This window comes from Aptenodytes patagonicus, chromosome 3, assembly GCF_965638725.1.
Source record: "Aptenodytes patagonicus chromosome 3, bAptPat1.pri.cur, whole genome shotgun sequence".
Classification (NCBI taxonomy): domain Eukaryota; kingdom Metazoa; phylum Chordata; class Aves; order Sphenisciformes; family Spheniscidae; genus Aptenodytes; species Aptenodytes patagonicus.
This window is the reverse complement of record NC_134951.1, coordinates 97,892,805-97,912,740: the sequence shown is the minus strand read 5'-3', so window position 1 is coordinate 97,912,740 and position 19,936 is coordinate 97,892,805. Positions and strand designations below refer to the sequence as shown.

The window sequence follows — 19,936 nt, the reverse complement described above, 5'->3', positions numbered from 1 at the left end:
CTTTGAAATAATATGCCTGAACCTCTGTGATTTAGAGAATTCTTAGTACTTTTTTAGTATTTCTCTTAAAATAGCAGAGTAAGGTAGACCCGGTAGCCTCCCAAGGGCATGCATTGATTTCAAAACTCTAAAATCTTTATGTGAGATTGATGTGTCTGAACACTGCAGTTGCATGTACAGTTAGTTAGCATTTCTTTTTCCTCTAACGAAAAATTACTTCATTGTAATGAGGAAGGAAATGTTTTACTGCATGGTTTTATACGTTTAATACTCCATTGTTTAAATTTGGAAGACAGTGCATACTACACAGTATTTGTTCCATCATTTAAAATGTTTGAAGTACACATGGAGCAAGCAGTAAGCTTTTGGCAATGTTTAAATATGTTTATTTCAAGAAAGAATGAAACTTTTAAACATTTAAAGGTAGTTGTGGGGACTGACTTGTGGCCTCTGAATTGGACTCATTCCCTTTATATTTATTTTTATTGTCCATTAGTATTCTTTTGAATATATTTGGAAAGCCACTGGTAGTGTTTGAATGCGTTTTTTCTTGGATGAAATAGGAAAAATAGGATTTGAATGTGTGAACATAAGAGATTAAATGACACTTTTGCCAAGAAGGCATGTTACCGTGTTAGAGCTGCATTCCAGAATGAATTACAACTTTCTGCTTTCCTAAGTTCCTCACATTGGTGTCAATTGTTGCTTTATTTCCACTGTAACAAACCTGTTCTATAGTATCATTAGCACCAAATGGCATCATCTTTTTTATTTCCATGTGTGGTAAAACAATCACTGGTCATACGTACAACTTTGAATAGTCCTGAAAGTGCTTTGGGATTTATATGGATAAAAGGCACTGTATAACGTAAAGTTTAATAATATCCTCACCAGGGAATATTAATTACTTTAAAAGTTACCTTAGTTACCATGGTCTAACTGTGAAACTGTACTTGTAGTAAATATGTAAAGGTAAAGTATTGCTTTTAGAAATCAGGGAAGTGTCAGATTGCACCTATTTGATCCTTATATTTTCATAGCAATAAATTTGCAATTTCAACTGTGTCAAGTGTACCTAAGTACACCTGAAGAGCCCACTCACTTGTACCATATTAATCAGAAAGGAAACTAAAGATATATTAAGGTCTCACTCATCTACCAGATATAAAGGCAGGAATCTCCTATTCTTCAACTTACATACCCTTCCATACAGCACGGTTCTGTTGGCACTGGTGGCGTTTATATTAATTAGACAGATACGTCCACTGTTTTTCAACAAAGAATCTCTGCTCCTTCAGCCTTGCAGAGACTTATGATGTTCTGTGCTATAAACCAACAGTGTGAAAACACCAGAATATTCTAAGGATGAGTTTCAACCAGAGAAAGAAACTGTGTTATATTGCTTTATTATCATTCTTGTAGGACACAATGGCTCTTTTCTTACCATCTGAACTGTGAAATGACAGAAGCTGTCAGAACTTCTTCCTACAGGTATCCATCTGATTGTAGCTTGAGATTGGAGAAAATCAATTTGATATCAGCCTTGGATGCTATCAGTGCTTTTCTCTTTTCCCTTGCCCTTCTTCAAAAAGTTCAGAAGTGAAAAAAACTTAGCAGGAAAAAGAATCCTCCTTAAAACAAAATTTTGTACCTTTTCACTGAGACATTCTCTCAAAACAAAAAAAAAAAGGAGCATTCAGAATCAGCCTTTCTTCATTTATGCCTTGGCTAGTCACTAATTCACTCATACAGGCAAATCATGTTCTTCTGATGTCTAAATATTTTGATTCAAAGAAGAAAAGATTCCACTGGAGCTGTATAAACTGCCAAGTGGAGATGGTTTGCAATATGGGCTGAACGACTGCATTTATCACCTGTGAAATCTTTTTGTCCCAGCTGTCCTGAACTCTTTTCTGTATTTTCTCTCTCTGAGTGTATTTGTGTATTTGGCAGCCATAATCAACACATTAGTCTTCCAGATAGTAGCAGCTTCTGTTAGTCTAATGGTGATTTTCAAACAGCTTTTCATATGTTTTTTTTATTTAAGAAACTTTCTCCTTCTTAGGTCCTCAATTATTAAGAACTCTATTTAGACCTGTAGCATCCTATTTCTCGCTATTCTTCTTAGTGAAAACATCTATAATAGCAGCTGCAACAAATAAAGGATTTGGGAAATACATAAATTCTTGTATAGGGAGGAACTCCTACAGTGTTTTGTTGATTTAAGATAGATAACAATTAGATTAAGATGGATAACTTAGGCTCCAGCAAGTTTTTGGACCTTTCATGACCTTGTATTCCTTGACAGAAACATCTGACTTGGATGCTTCTTGCAATATGGCTGTGCTGCAGGTTCTCATTTAAGTAGAAACCATCTTCTTGCAACCATTGTATGAATAGATGTAATGGTTTAAATCACAAAGCTTCTATACAGTTTATTTAATTTCAGCAAACAGGTATATCCTGGTCCTGGAGAAAAAGGAGACTGGGTTGTATGACTTGAAATATCTCTTGTACATATTTTCTAAGATCAAACAAAACACTGATGCTTTACCAAATCATGATCTTGAAAGAAATGTTATTGAATTCCTCTTTTACCATGCCACAAATGGGCAGCAACAGATGACCTGGCATTAATTCCTTTGCAGTGTTTATGTGCTATCACAAAGCATCTGAAGTCTGCTTATGTGGTTTATGATGTCACTGAATTCCTGGAAAAAATTATTTCTTTGTAAGTAGCTGCAGCTCATCAGTTGTTCTATATATATCTTTCACAATAGCAAACATCTGCTGAGAGCCAGGCCACTCCTCTCTTTCTTTTTTTTTTTCCTTCATCACATGAAATTAGTGTGAGGATGATTTCATATACATATGGTTTGAATACTGCTAACAAAGCCAAAATGAACTCTGAAAGCCACTAAAGGAACCTTTTAGTAGGCTCTGAGACACTGTCCAGAAAATTTTGTTTGTTTGTTTTCCGTTTTCAGACTTTCTGAACAGCTGAATGGTGATACTCAGAAGTTGCATATGTGTCGTGGTTTAACCTCAGTTGGCAACTGAGCACCACACAGCCGCTCACTCACTCCCCCCGCCCCAGTGGGATGGGAGAGAGAATCGGAAGAGTAAAAGTGCGAAAACATGTGGGTTGAGATAAGAACAGTTTAATAATTGAAATAAAAGAAAGTAAAATAGTAATAATAATAAAAGAATATACAAAGCAAGTGATGCACAATGCAATTGCTCACCACCTGCCGACTGATGCCCAGCCAGTCCCCGAGCAGTGGCCCCGCCAGCCACCTCCCCCCATCTATATACTGAGCATGACACCATATGGTATGGAATATCCCTTTGGCCAGTTTGGGTCAGCTCTCCTGACTGTGCCCCCTCCCAGCTTCTCGCTGGCAGGGCATGGGAAGCTGAGAAGTCCTTGACTAGTGTAAGCACTACTTAGCAACAACTAAAACATCATTGTGTTATCAACATTATTCTATCGTAAATGCAAAACACAGCACTGTACCAGCTGCTAGGGAGAAAATTAACTCTATCCCAGCCAAAACCAGGACACTAAGATAGAAAAAAAAAACAAAAAAGGCTTATTTTTGGACTGAAGATGCTGACAAGTTGCCATTTCTGTTGCTGTGTGCTTTGCATCTACTTGTGTGGTAAAAGGAGCAAAGTGTGGGAGATTATGACTGCAATTAACATTTCACAATCACATCCCATTTAACAGTTTAAATTTTTATTGCTTTACGCTTCCTGTATTTAAAAGACGAGTAGATGAGACACTTAGGGACATGGTTTAGTGGGCATGGTGGTGTTGGGTTGACGGTTGGACTCGATGATCTTAGAGGTCTTTTCCAACCTCAGTGATTCTATGATTCTATGATTCTATGATTCCTGCAAGAGTTCTAATAGAGCTTTCTATATATGGGAACTGCAAAGTGGAGACAGAATCGTATTGTAAAAAGGAGTACTGGTGTGTTGATTAAAGCATGGTTCTACTCTGAAGAAGGACTTTATAAAAATAGCTGTTTGGGATTCTAGCCAATTACTTCCAAATCAGCTTCACTCATTTTACATGAAAAAAGAAGTTGTGGAGAGAAAAGCAATAGAATTTCTAATGACCAGTCCAGCAGAATCTGCTTGGAACATGCAAAAAACAACTTGTGGCTAGTATATTGCTATAGACAATAAAGACCTGATAGGCCAAATACTGCCCTGGGCTTTTGGAACAGAGTCCTGAAATTATTTTCTTTTATGCTTTAAATTTTTTTTTGCCTCTGTTGGGGTTAAACAGGTGTGACTAAAAGCACATTTTGAAATACATGAGGTTTTGCTGCATAGTGAAACTTAAGTTTGCTTAAGAATGATTATTCTGAAGTGTGATGACAACTTCTGCTTCTTTCATAGCAACCTTTACTTTGTGCTTCCATAGCTAGATCTGTATTTATATTCAATGTGGTTTAGACTTGTCTGCAGTATAGTGTGACTGATGCCATGACTGTAGAGCAAAATGTCCTCAGATATCAATTCTGTTGAGGAGAATGCCCTTAAATATTAATTTAGTTGTGGATTTTGAGCTGGAAAAATAAAATATCCAGTCCTGCTTCACAGAGCTGCAAGTAGTAAAATCATAACTCTCCTAGTAAAATAAGTGAAGCTGGCTCTGATTGTTCATGGAATCAGAATTGCCGAATAAAATACATTTTAACAGTATATAACTTTTTCTTAGTATAACTGCATTTTAAATATGTTTGGGAGTATTTTCTTGCTTGACACCTTTCCCTGAGCCTGTTTATTTTCATTCCCATGCTACAACTCACTGCCCCTTCATTTGTTCAGCTTCACCTCTGAAGACAGTATAGCGTGTGACAGCACTCTGATGCTCTGATGCTCATTTCACAGGATCCTGAAATGATCTTTAGAAACCAGGCAGTTAAGCAGAGCCAGTGGCTTGCCTATATTATTTCAAAATTCCTCATCTGTATAAACTAATGATCAAAACTCTTCTCCCCCTCTGTCTGAGCTTGGCTTTATTAGGTAAAGCAACCCAAAATAAAATGGTGCTAAGACTATAATTTCATTACGGAATTTTCACCAACGACTGCAAGCGTACGCTATTCCTGCACACCACCTACTTGTTCACACACTGTACGCTGCCATTTTCAATTATTCTAGCAGAACTGCTTTCTACAGCTGCTCTGTGACTGAATTAGGAAACTGATCCAGGTAAAATATCTATGGTTTGCAGACTTTTTTTTTTTTTCTTTCTTTGAGCTGGATCAGTTCCCAAAAACAGTTCAGCTGTGCTGGCACTATTAAGGCTGGAAAAAAATATTGGGAAATTGAAGAGGAGACAATTCAACCAAGAGGTATAGCTGTTCATGTTATTCCTGGTAAAGGAATATTCAGCTTGCAGTCTTTCTGTTAAGAGCTGTCCTTTCTGGATTAACAAGACAACACCTTCAACACCTGCAATGGGCAGGCTATTTTAACATCTAGAATGTTTCATACCAAAGCACACCATGGAAAAAAAAAGAAATACGTTGGTATATCTAGTCTGAATCAGAGGGTATGCCTAGATAAATGATTACCCTAGAATAACAGAGGAATAAAGTGTAGACAAGAGATTAATGTATACAATTTAACCAGGATTTTTAAATCATCTTTTTAAATAGCTATAAATAAGTATAGATTTAGTTGCTAACTCAATAATAATATTATTTCACTACCTTATTTTTCTGCAAGTCAAGTATTTATGCCTTGATAACAATGTAGTCATACTTGTTATAGTTTATAAATAAAAATACTATTTGTGTTGTAAACCTGTAATCTCCATATATAGTCTAAAGCTTTAGCTATTTATAAAATGAGTATAGTAAGGAATTCTTTTAGTTTTAAGTTTCCAACAGCTTGATATAACTAAACAAAAAAGGCTTTAGATGCTTAAAGATTTTTTTATATGTTGTTTAAGAAAAGAAAGGTGCATGTGTGATGGCATGTGGTCATTTGAAATCAAAAATTAAATATCTGAGAGCTGTTTAAATTTTTCTGTTCTGCATTTCAAATATATTGGGAACATCACTGAAGTCATACTAAAGCTGAAGCATCTCTAAAAATTGACCAAGAATTTCCATGTGTCTAGTTAAGGAAGTATGGCAGTAGCTATTCCAAATAAATATATTTAAAGCCAAACCTTTTATGAAAACTCTGTCATGCCACGTAAAATTCTGATACTGATTTTGCCAAGTTAATTTTTTTCATAAAAGTAATGAAAACGTGAAAGTCTAAAGCCTTATAGAAAGTCCTAGTCTTAGTTACACTAGTAGCTATCTAGACAAAAAAACTTAAAAATGGGCTTACTGATGGGGAAATTGATAACCTCTTGGAGATCAGGAATTAGTAACTTTCCCTCCAATCAAGGTGCCGTTTTCTAGTGTTCCTTGGTATTCTTCAGCATGGTAAGGCCAGCTGCTTTGCTGATGTACTCACTGTTAGATTATCTTGGAACAAGGATAGTTGCTTGCAGTACAATTTGTCCAGATCAAAGTTATCCAAGTATTTGACCAGAATGTGAGTGTCAGATAAATCCTTTTGGGTTCTTCTTGCATATCTATTACAGGTGCAATAGCTAAAAAATTGGATAGGTGATTTCAATTGCCGGATTATTGAGCTATAAAAAGCTAAATTTGTTTATTAAATGAACATTGAGCACTCTTCCTTTATTTTCATTGTAGACACCAATGAATCAAGCCTCAACCCGATCTCACTGCATTTTCACTATTCACATTTCCAGCAAGGAACCTGGATCTGCCACTATCCGACGCTCCAAGTTACACTTAGTAGACCTTGCTGGATCAGAGCGTGTTGCAAAGACTGGAGTTGGAGGTCACTTATTGACAGAAGCCAAATATATCAACCTGTCATTACATTATTTGGAACAGGTAAAATTGGAATAGAGTGAAACATTTCTCCCTTATTACATTCCTGTTTAGCAATGTGCAATGTTTTGGAAATCTTGATTCCAATATTCAGTTAGTCTTAGGACATTTATTGCAGTTTTTTAATATGTTTGAGCTGATGGCTCTTCATTTGAAATAACATTTTAATTTAGGAAAAGCTTACAAACAGTAAGGTTAGAGTAGGTATACAGGGTAGTATTTCAAAAACAGGTTTCTTGTTTTATTTGGAATACTAAAGATATTTACAAGATTGCATCTATATTTCTGCTAAAAATGTTCTTTGTGATCTTCTCCCCCTTCCACAGCTGGGATCAGGATGTATCACTCAAGAATCATTGAACTAAAGTGATTGGTTTTTATTTGGTTCAAGCATTGTAATATGGTAAAATATTAGGCTCTTCTCTCATGTGTTGTTTTATTCCTCTACCAATGTGATTCTTCAATCTCTTTGAGACAGGAGTTACCTTTGTTAATGTATTTATGGAGTAACTACCATAATTGGTTTTATACCGATAGGACTTATAGATACAACTGCAATAATAATAATAATAATAAATCTCCACAAATCTTTATCATTCAGCTGTTGTTACTGAAAAAGTTTTAGCCTGTTGATTTAAGGTATACTAAAATCCCTATCCTCCTTTCACTGTTGCTTTTTAATTTTCCTCTTTGGAAAAGGCAAATATTGAGAAAGTAGATTAATCCTGACTAATCTTACTAATTTTTTTTTAAAAAAGAAACAAAAAATGAGTTAAGATAGCGGTAGTGAATGGAAACTTTGAAGATGAAGCATTCCAGTAGAAAGGTTTGGTTAAGAGATTATTATTGTTGTTGTTGTTATTATTAACAATAATCTTTTTATTATTTTTCCTCCACTGATCTGATATAATCATTTTCCCTTCACGACTAGAAAAATAAGATGCTGCACCTTAGGATCCTCATAATTTTTGTGAATGTGATAAGTGTGATGGTGAAGGCTGTTCACACTCACTAATACCTTCTTTTCTAGTATCTCTTCTTTTCTTTCCACCAGGTTTATAGGCATTGTCTGTATTCCATAGCATTCCTTCCTTTCAGGTATTTCTTTTTGGCTTAGTATTTGTGGTATTGCTAAAAGACATTTCTGCTTATTTATAAAAACTTAGTGCACATTACATTTATGTCTCCCTCCTCTGCTGTGATGTTTTGTATTCTAATGCTGTAAAACAAGTAAGGGTAAGAAACACTTGGCAATCAATGAAATCTATTTTGTGGATATTGTGCTATTAAGCTGCAATCACTGAAGATTTTCAAGTGTGGATTTCAGACCTCACACCTGTAAGAGAAATGAAGTTCTTTCTAAGATTGAATACATAATACTCTTTTCACAGTGCAGTAAACACTGTCCCTGTTGCCAGAAATTTGTTGGTTTTTTGAATTCTGCTGGAGAATAGAGTATTTTTTCCTAAGGTTTCTTTAAAAATTGTTATATCCAACAATAGCAGGTCTGTGAAGCTGTTATTTAGTGGGACAAATAATGGGGGGCGAGAAGAAAAAATGCTTAACTCTAAAGTTCAGATTTGTCCTTTTTAATTTATACTCCAGTATATGTGTTATTTAGTAAAATTTACAGTTGAGGAAATCCGTTAAAACAAAAAATTTTGTGGGTGTCTGTATGTGAAAATTCCTTAAAATTACAAGTAGGAAATATAACTGGTTGTTCCACTTACTGGGAAGAATACTTTTCATTTTTGTGTTGTGTGTTTTTCTGTTAACAAGAACAAATCTCTTAGATTTCATTTAATCTACAATCAGAGATATTTCATCTGTCAAAAGAAGCAGCTTAAGGCACAGCAGGTGGCAGTCAGTCATTTACTATAACTCTGAATTTTTTTCATACCCCCCATCTGTTTAAATTTTACCTTGAAGAAAAATGTCTGTATTTCAGTTGTATTCATGTGATAACAGTTAGTGATTCTAAAATGGACCTCTTCAGAATCATACAAATTGTACTCAGGATCCTTCTTGTTTACTGTGTGATTTTTATGTATTTATAACGCAACACTGCATGAGGTTCTGTGAAGTTGAATTTAATAATCTGTGTAGTGTGTTTTGAGATGCTCAGGTTTGAAGTGCTTAGAAGCATAAAATATTAATGTTTTGTCATGCAACTTTTAACTCCTATTTTAGAATAAATACTGTTGGAGATAAGCACGTTGGGTTCTGTCTGGGATTGTGTATCATTAATAAAAATGTTTTCTAATACTGAATAAAAGACCACTGAAGACAGTAAAAAATATCTTTTTGTTCAGTGGAAATTAGGCCATTCAATCCTGACCTTGCAGTGACTAATATTAAAGTACAAGGATTCCTCAAAATCAGCTTATTTACATGCTCAACTATTTAGTTATCTACTGGTGTTTTAGTGTTGAGTTATGCCATTTCTAAACACCTTGCATAATAAAATAATAATGTAAAATGATTTGTGTCAAGATGACAATGGGAACACAGTTCTGTGTTATCACACTGGTCTACTTGTTAAATATCCACAATGTGTTAAAAAAATCTTCAAATAAATCAACTGCATTTTTTCTCCAAGTGGCCTATATGTCTAGAGCAAAATGAAGATGAGAGTGTGTCATGCAGCTGATCAACAGTGGCAGTAGGGACAATTCAATTTTAGTGTCCACAGCAATTTGATGCATAGGTGCTCTTAAAAGTCCCTACTACCATATCCAGGTAGCTTTTGTTGACTGTAAGATGTAGTAGCATGTTCTGGAATTCCAAATGCATTTTATTTTTTTGTGTGTTTGTAGATATTCTCTTCTAATACACAACATAGGGTATCCTGGACCAAATTTAGAGTTACAAATTAACAGTGATACAGCCACATGATTTGACACAATAGTGGAATTAGAACTGGCTCTATTTCCCCAAAATAATAGAATACAATGTTCCCACTGCTTTGATGAATATGCCTGTTAACTGTCATTTAACACGTGCTCCATTTAGGGAATGCCAAAAGGTTTTATTGGTTAGTGAATGCCTGCTACCCACACCTACCGAAGTTTTTGCTAATAAAATTTGAAATCGCTGGCAGCCATCAAATGCTAGATTTATTCACATCCTATAGCAAAGGTAATTTTCTGTTTTTGTTGTTTCCTAATTAACATATACAGACATTAGAGCAACAGAAAAAACAGGAACTTTTTAATAATTTAAAATGAAATACATGCATTTGTTTCTGATTAGCAAATCATGATTTTTTGGGTGAGTTATTTCCAGCAACACCTGTATATACTGGAGACAAGCATATGTTGTCCAAAAAGTAAGAATGCTTGTAATTAACTACAAGACACCAGCAGTAGAGCTTGGATATTTTGCTGTAAGGACCAGAGCTTAAGCTGATAAGCTCTACTAGAAATGGGAGGTGGGATGGGAGACTTAATTGACAGAAATCTGAAGAGTGGGGAGGTGTGGGCAGGAATATGGAACGATTCTGGATATGGCTCAAAGGCAATGTCAGAGGTCTTGTGACTGCTGATGGACAGGAGGAAAAAAAAAGACTTCTGGAGCAGGCATGTGGCTTCAGAGCATGTGATACACTAAACTGGAAGATATAGATGTAGCTGATAGCTCTGTATCTGCAAGTGCTGCACCCCAAAATCCTCATCTGAGGATGCTCTGAAAACATGTCCTGGCTGCCTGTTGGCCTGAGGTATTGGTGCAAATCTATTCCCGGTATGAAGTTAACGCTTGCACAAAGGATGTGGACAGGAATAGGGACTCTTGGGCACACTTCAGATCATATCATAATCACTTGTGAGTCTCAGGCCTTCCTTTATGCTTAACAATATTTCCAAATGTTTCAGTGAAGTTATTTGTGAGTGATTATACCTGCTCTATGCTATTATGTTTCATATAGGATGCAATTTTACAAAAAGTGACAATATTTCTGACAGCTTCCACATTTAAAAAATTAATTAGGTCTTAAAGTGCTTTGTTTGACCCACTCAAAATGAAACTTTCTGCCTTAAATTATGTTGATTTAAATCAGCATATTACAGTCCTGGTTCAGTAATATTATTAAGGCCTTTTAAGTTTAGACCTACCAGTACTTAAAAAGAAACAAACAAACAAACAAACCCCAAACCTTTTTTAATATCAAAAGGATAACAACACCTTCTTTTTGACCATGTAAAAATGAGACAATTTTCTGATTATCATATTTGGTTGGCTGTTAGAAGATCCAGGTTCAGATCCTGTACAGGTGGTCTCTGTCACTTTGTGAAAGAACATAATTTCCCTCTCCTTCAGGTTTCTCATCTTTCCATTCCAGATTCCTTGATTGGATTGTAAAGATTGTCGTTAAAGACAACAAAAAAAGTTTTTACAGATATATTAATGACAAGAAGAGAGCCAAGGAGAATCTCCATCCCTTATTGGATGCGGGGGGGAACATTGTCACCGAGGATGAGGAAAAGGCTGAGGTACTCAATGCCTTCTTTGCCTCAGTCTTTAACAGGCAGACCAGTTATCCTCAGGGTACTCGGCCCCCCGAGCTGGAAGACAGGGACGGCGAGCAGGATGAACCTCCCATAATCCAAGAGGAAGCAGTCAATGACCTGCTATGCCACCTGGACACTCACAAGTCTATGGGGCCGGATGGGGTCCACCCAAGGGTGCTGAGGGAGCTGGCGGAGGAGCTTGCCAAGCCGCTCTCCATCATCTATCAGCAGTCCTGGTTAACGGGGAAGGTCCCGGACGACTGGAGGCTTGCCAATGTGACGCCCATCTACAAGAAGGGCCGGAAGGAGGATCTGGGGAACTACAGGCCTGTCAGCCTGTCCTCGGTGCCGGGGAAGATTATGGAGCGGTTCATCTTGAGGGCGCTCACAAGGCATGAGCGGGACAACCAGGGGATCAGGCCCAGCCAGCACGGGTTCATGAGAGGCAGGTCCTGCTTGACCAACCTGATCTCCTTCTATGACCAGGTGACCCGCCTAGTTGAGGAGGGAAAGGCTGTGGATGTGGTCTACCTGGACTTCAGCAAGGCCTTTGACACCGTCTCCCACAGCATTCTCCTGGAGAAGCTGGCGGCTCACGGCTTAGACAGGTGGACTCTGCGCTGGGTCAAAAACTGGCTGGACGGCCGGGCCCAGAGAGTTGTGGTGAATGGAGTCAAATCTGGTTGGCGGCCGGTCACGAGCGGTGTTCCCCAGGGCTCAGTTTTGGGGCCGGTCTTGTTCAATATCTTTATTGATGATCTGGATGAGGGGATTGAGTGCACCCTCAGTAAGTTTGCAGATGACCCCAAGTTGGGCGGGAGTGTTGATCTGCTCGAGGGTAGGAAGGCTCTGCAGAGGGACCTGGACAGGCTGGATCGATGGGCCAAGGCCAACTGTATGAGGTTCAACAAGGCCAAGTGCCGGGTCCTGCACTTGGGTCACAACAACCCCATGCAGCACTACAGGCTTGGGGAAGAGTGGCTGGAAAGCTGCCTGTCGGAAAAGGACCTGGGGGTGTTGGTCGACAGCCGGCTGAACATGAGCCGGCAGTGTGCCCAGGCGGCCAAGAAGGCCAATGGCATCCTGGCCTGTATCAGAAATAGTGTGGCCAGCAGGAGTAGGGATGTGATCGTGCCCCTGTACTCGGCCCTGGTGAGGCCGCACCTCGAATACTGTGTTCAGGTTTGGGCCCCTCACTACAAGAAGGACGTTGAGGTGCTGGAGCGTGTCCAGAGAAGGGCAACGAGGCTGGTGAGGGGTCTGGAGAACAAGTCTTATGAGGAGCGGCTGAGGGAACTGGGGTTGTTTAGCCTGGAGAAAAGGAGGCTGAGGGGAGACCTCATCGCTCTCTATAACTACCTGAAAGGAGGTTGTAGCGAGGTGGGTGTTGGTCTCTTCTCCCAAGTAACAAGCGATAGGACGAGAGGAAATGGCCTCAAGTTGCTCCAGGGGAGGTTTAGATTGGACGTGAGGAAAAATGTCTTTACTGAAAGAGTGGTGAAACATTGGAACAGGCTGCCCAGGGAAGTGGTGGAGTCCCCATCCCTGGAGGTATTTAAAAGACGTGTAGATGCGGCACTTAGGGACATGGTTTAGTGGGCATGGTGGTGTTGGGTCGATGGTTGGACTCGATGATCTTAGAGGTCTCTTCCAACTTTAATGATTCTATGATTCTATGACTCTATGATTGATTTAGGTGAGGTTTTACTAAAGGGACTTAAAGCCATCATCTTCTGTGTTATGTGACTCTGTCACATGACAGTACAGTGGCTTCTGCATCATGAGAGCTGGTCACATAGCTTTTCAGTGCCGGTGTGGGAGGGTTCAAATTCTACCTGGGCTACAGACTTCCTGCATGAACTTAAGAAAAAATGAACTTCTCTGTTATACAGTTCCCATTTCTAATGGAACTAACATATCTTCCCGCTGGCTCTTTTCCCATCCTGTCTATTCAGATTGTAGTCTCTGTGTGGCAGAGACTGGGAGTCTGCTTATTAATGTATGTGCTAGACTACTATGAGGTTTCTATGCAATATTATAAACTAACAGAGATATAACATTTCCATCTAACAAGTTATAATGTACGAGATTTGACAACCTTGATCCAGGAATGGGCTTCCAGATTCCTTTAAAGATAGTAATTTTCATATTATGCGTTCATCCCTCTCAGAGCTGCCAGTGTAAGATTTATAGTAATAAGAAATTTTAACTTTCTGAAGATCATTAAGAGTAACTAGTGCCAACAAAAAAGTTGCTACTAAATTTTCTAAAATAACAATTTTCGTAAGTGCAGCGTAAACAAAATATATGCTGTTGTGTTACATTTATTGAAGTAAAAACAACTCCTAATCATTTAGGATAGCTTGCACAACTCATATAGCTACAGTTTTTCAGTACAGTGCTTGACCAGTTAACAGTTCAAATCTTTTATATCACAACAGATCATGGGGTAATCTAGCTTTTTACTTAACAATAATTAGGTCCCATAATGTAAACAGCTGAGAAGGGAAACTGAGAATAGTATGTGTACCATTTCCTTTTTGGCCAAGGCATATGTATTCTAAACTGAATTATTTCTTTCCAGCAGTACATTGTGATCATGCACCCTTTTATTTGTGTTTTACTTTTCAAGGCATTTTCTCAGAAATAAATATATTGACCTCTCTAAGAGCCATGTGCTTTAAGAATGTGTAATTTTAAAAGCATGCTTTAGCAAATATTAAGGAATTTTTTACTTGAATACTGTCCATACTTTATTATTATGATAGAAAAAATACGAGGAAGATTTTCAGTAAGTTCCTGTATCTTTGGAAAGTCTGTGGTTTTTAGTTTATTGTGTTCAGTTTCCATGTTGCTGAGAGGCTGTAAAGCTAGGGTATGATAAAATTAAATTTATTTGGTCTTTCACGTCCAGCTCCTACAAAGACATATAAAAACACTGAAATTTAAGTTGAAATTATTTTAATAAAATCAGTGGGTTTGCAGCTAACTCGGTGCATGAGTGAGTTTTGTTGTATCAGTTTAGGTTCCTGAGCAGATTGTTTTTGTTCTCTTTCTGTGTCAATCATTAATAGACATGTAAATTTAAAAGTCTCTTCCATTTTTACTGTTGTTTCAGGTAATAATTGCCCTTGCAGAGAAAAACCGGTCCCACATTCCTTACCGAAACTCTATGATGACCTCAGTGCTAAGAGACAGCCTGGGAGGAAACTGCATGACTACCATGATAGCAACGCTCTCTCTAGACAAAAGAAACATAGATGTATGTTATTTCCATCTATTTTCAACAAAAATGTTTTCACTTCTCTAAAGATCCTGCTCTTTTGACGTTTATTACAGTTTGCAATTCAAATATGTATGCTTTTATTCTTATCCTTACAAAAAAACATTTTAACTGTGTTTCCAGGAGATAATTTTATCAGTGGAAATTGCAGTAAGATGTAGACAAATCCTTTAGGAAATGTGCTTTTCTCTAAGTAATATCAAGTCAAGGAGCAGTTGGGAAACAACTTGCACCTAGTAAGGAACCATTTTTTTTTTTTTTAAATTTACTGTTTTCCTGGTGAATAAATCTTTGAGTTATGAAAAGGCATTTCCAAGGAATTTTCCACAGGACACATTGGTAAGATCTAGAAGTAGATTATGGATCACACTGAAAGCCTTGGCAGAACTTCTGTAGACTTCTTTGGAGTCGAGATTTCATTGAGTATGGTAGACAACTGGAGAGGGAGTTGGGTGGGGTGATTTGGGAATTTTGGAAATTTTTCAAATACTTTTATCTCCCTTCACCAATTTCCTGCACTGGAATTATATGTAGTGATGTTTTCTTCTCTTTGTTTACCAAAATGGGCTGCAATGTGAATACATAGAACCCTGCTCAAAGCCATTTACAGTCTATTTATTTCCTGATTTTCCATAACATCAAAGCATTCTAATGTGAATAAACAAGACAAAAAAACTATTAAGCCTGTTTTCTGAAATACAGTGGAAAGCATTATACTAAAACCGTACTTCATCTAGTTGAAGACTTTCTTTTCTTTAGAAAATGGACTTTGCTGTTAAATGAAAACAGATTGTTCAGACTTGTAAACATGTAATTATGCAAGCATGATGTCTGGTTACAAATGCAACTGGATCAGTTTGTTAATGAATTTTTTTTTTTAGGCACGTGGGATAGGCACCCTTTCGTATATCGGTTCATCGGCTGTATATATCTCACATTGCGATCTGGGTTTCTACTTTGGGAATATTTAGCCCAAGCAATTATCCAGAGTAGGCTACTGACAGTTTTCTTGTTCCTGCTTTAACGTATACCAGCTACACAACAGACCTTCTTCTCCAAAAATGAACAGAACAGTCCCTACCCTGCTCCCCAAAACCTGATATGTGCGAGTAATATTAGGACAGATGTTAAGTCAGTTACTAAATATTAGAAAATGTCAGAATTAGGATAGCTGCATAATTTTAATTTGGAATTTTGTGAGTCATTATGCATAGTTATGTTTGGTTTGCTTTTTTGTTTGTTTTTTTTTTCCATTGGATATACATTTCATTCACAAAGGAAGCACAAGACAGAATTGCCCCCCAATATGAATTCAAGTTGTATAATGAAAACAACTTTCTTAAGGACCTAGCTTTGTCTCTTGCAATGAAAGCAGTGAAGCAGAGAATTCAAAGTAAGAAAGGGCACTCTCATGAAGCGGACAAATAGAACATTATCCTAGAGAACTAGATTATATTCCTACTTCTACCGAAGAGTTTGTATTCAACTTCTCACCTCATCTACAACATATTTTTTGTGCTAGTTTTGTGGAGTGCTTGAAAGAAGATGTTGATTCTGAATTGTAGCTATATTAATTATTATAGCTGTAACTGAAGTTGAATAGAAGCTGTTTTGAATAAAATATCATATAATAATCAAATACAATTTTTTTTTGTACTGTTGACTTCAGTTTCCCTTCTGTTAAGCGTAGACATTCTACCTACTTGCAGCAAAGCAATACCTAGAAGGTTAATTGATTAATTTTTGTGAAGCCCTCAGGTACTGTAACAATAAGCATGGCAGAAAAAATGATTAGGAAATTAGGAGCTGTCAGCTTTGATTACCATTTTGATGGCATAGAATAAATAGATGATAAGCTTACATGCTGAACATTGAAGACTGAATTGATTAGCTACTCATTAATTTAACATATGCTTCACACTGAACAGGGCAAAGAGGTCTGGTGGAAATGTATATGTGTTTACTGTACATATAATTGTACTTAACATATGTATAGAACAATGAAAATCACATTAGTTGACCATCATAGCACAGGAACTGTACAGCAGAGGCAAACAGAGTCCAGCTAAGACTATGTGCAGCTCTCTTAATTGTAAGGCCTTCTTTTCCTTTCCTTGAAAACTCCTCTTTGATTCTGTGTGTATATATTATGTCTTTGGCAATAAACACTAGTATCTTTCATCATGTAACCCTAATTCAGATACCACCCCTCCAAGCACTGAGAGAGACAGAATTCCTGTGGAAAAAAGAGTATATGATCATATATTTAAATTGGTATTTTCATACGTTGGAGGACTGAAAACTGCAGAATTACTTTGATTCTGAAATACAAATCTGTAGCAGAGTAAAGTTCTCTTAATGTAGGGGTTATGTGTAAATTCTTACATTTTAAATGCAGACTGGCACATCTCAGAAAATTTTATCATGCAGTTTATCAAGCATCATTGGAACTTCTAAGACTACTGCATGATGTTTTATTCTTTAAGCTAACTGAGAACAATTGCTGGCTTTTTATTCATTAGGTGATATGTTCTCAAGCAGGGTATGGCATGTAAGTATCAGCTGATCTCAAAGGATGGAACAATACTTTAGGAATCCTCGATTTCATTCTGTGCCCTAGATGGGAGTATGCACTGGTTGTCACAGAGTTTCCTCCACAACCTCAGTCTTGTATCTCCTTTTTTTTTCCCCCTAACTTCCTGTCCTCCTGCACTTCATCTTAGCTCATCTGACAGTTTTTCATCTGGTATCATAGTTGCTTCCTAGTTCCAAGTCTCCCAGCTTGTTTCTCATTTGTCCTGGACTTCCACTTTTCTTCCCTTCCTCTCTTTTCCCAGCTTCTTTTATATATGCTTCTCTAGTCCCATTTTCACCAAAAAAATTGGTTTTAGTTAATTTTCTCTTTTTCTCATCATTCAGAAGTTTTTACCTCTGAATACTATGGCTTTCTTATCCTTTAGTGCCAGCTGGGGACTCATTTGAAACACAGTTGATCAGGGGATTGACTAGGTCAATAAAATATGTACTATGATTTGACAGTATTATATGTCACTGACATTAATATGCTAACCTAATTTCCCTTGAATATTGTTTTGGAACATGAAATGGTAGATTAGTTCTGTAAAATATACAAAACCCAGAAACTTAGTTCGATGACTTCATTAGCAGTCTGTTCTACTTACCTGGTGCAAAGCTAACTGAAATTTTTCTTTTTTCTCGCTTTTTTTTTTTTCTTCCAGGAATCTCTATCAACCTGCAGATTTGCACAGCGCGTTGCTCTTATTAAGAATGAAGCAATTCTTAATGAAGAAATTGACCCCAAATTGGTGAGAGTTGACTGGGGGCAGAGGGAAGGAGATTGTTTTAAGTTTTAATAATCAATAGCAGTCAAATGGATGTTGAGGATTTTATACTGAATCATGCCATTAAATTGTTTTTAGATGCAAGTTCCAATTTTTTCTGTAAAATAACTATCTTCATTTTTTTTCTTTTGGACATAATTATAATTAAACAGACTTTTATAAAACCCCTAAAGGTTTTCTCAGCTCTTAAGGCATCTGAGGAGCAATGGTCACTTTCATTATAGTCTTCCTGTTGCTTCTTTTAGGGTGTTAGTTTCTAAATCGTGGTCACAGATAATTGGATGTCCCTAAAACTCTTAAAAAATCTAAGATTACTAGTCACTTGATGAAGGCATGCTTGCTGCACTGAAACAGTTTGTGTATTAAAAAGCTAAGAAACATACAGATACAGTCCTTCCTTGAGATTGGTCCAAGGAACATTTTAGCTAGGAAGAAAGAACTCTGAAAAGTTACCATTAGGAAAAAAGGAAGACAAGTAAATGAGATGTAGACATAGGATTTCCACACTAAAGCATTAGACTGATGTTCACATCCCAAAGAGCAGCAGAGGAACTCTGCAGAATGGATCAGGGATTTAGGAAGTACAGAGAAGGATAGAGGTAATAATCCACTTGGTAAAGCACAAAGCATTGCCACATAAAGCAAATAAGTTTCTTCTTTTAATGTGCATAACAAAAATGTACTTTTTTTTTTTTTTAGTATTTGGTTAGTCTTTCCTTTGAAAGATTTTATATGCGTCTAGCTTGTTACATACCAGATTTGTTTGAAGATGTGCTCTGTAATATAAGTTCTACTATATTAAGAGGCCTTTGTTAATTTATTTAATGTAATTTTCTGCATTACCTGGAAAATTTATTTCCTTTGTAAATATTAAGTACACCTATTAAGGATTGATTAATTCAACATAGTATTGCAGATAATGATAGCTACTGGATCAGCCGGGTTACATGTTTTATGTCAAAGATGTTTTCTGATATGGGGAATGTTTGACTGAGGTTACACTGGTCATGCCAAAGCTGCATACATGGATATAACGAAGAAACAACTATGGATGCATTTCAGCATACCCTCTGTCTCTGTGACAGAGACATCAGATAAAAAATAAGTTCAGGTTAAGCTATTATATTATTCTGTTTATATATTAACAGACAATATTTAAAACATAGTTTTTAACAACAATTATAAGTTTGAACTGTAGATTTTCACCTCTAAAGAATATAAAAACTGAATGAAATATTCTAATTTCAGTGGTCCTGTACATTTGTATGATATAATAATCACATAATCATTCTTTTTAATGGGCAAAAGTATTACTGTATTTCTAAATTTCTCATGACTAATTTGTACTTACCAGTTTTATGTATTTTGTTCTCATATGACCTTCTGAACTGGTTAGGAAATGCTTTCCTCTTGAATGCTAGACTGCAGAAAGCTAGATTATATAACATAAGAAGCATTTGTTTTCTAAAAATCGGGTGATTAGATGGTTGATTATTTCATTCATTGTTACTTGATGGTAATTGACATATTTCAGTTACTGTTAATGATTGTGCTTTTATTTTCTCTTGTCCTTGAAGTTCAAAGGGAATAGGAGATTCTTGTCAGGTTTTCTGCTAGTTTTCTTTTTTTATTATTATTTTATATATTTTTCTTTCCAAACAATTTCTAACAGTAACAGCATCACAAAAAAAGAAAAAAAGAGCGGCCAAAAAATAAACAAACAAAAACCCCTGGTAAACACTGAACAACTTCTTCATTTCTGTCTGTCTGTCCTGGTTTTTTTTCTTTCCTATATAGGCTTTATAGTAGCAAATCATGCAAAACATTTCTTCCATGGCCACA

At 36.7% G+C, this 19,936-nt stretch overlaps 1 protein-coding gene across 1 annotated transcript in view; it reads left to right on the top strand.

The window, feature by feature from the left end:
* KIF6 (kinesin family member 6) overlaps positions 1 to 19,936 on the top strand; it is a 179,891-nt gene that overhangs the window by 40,761 nt on the left and 119,194 nt on the right. The window contains exons 7-9 of the mRNA XM_076335557.1: positions 6,738 to 6,944; positions 14,568 to 14,711; positions 17,972 to 18,058. Coding sequence (XP_076191672.1) covers positions 6,738 to 6,944; positions 14,568 to 14,711; positions 17,972 to 18,058 — 438 coding nt within the window. The remainder of the gene's footprint in view (positions 1 to 6,737; positions 6,945 to 14,567; positions 14,712 to 17,971; positions 18,059 to 19,936) is intronic.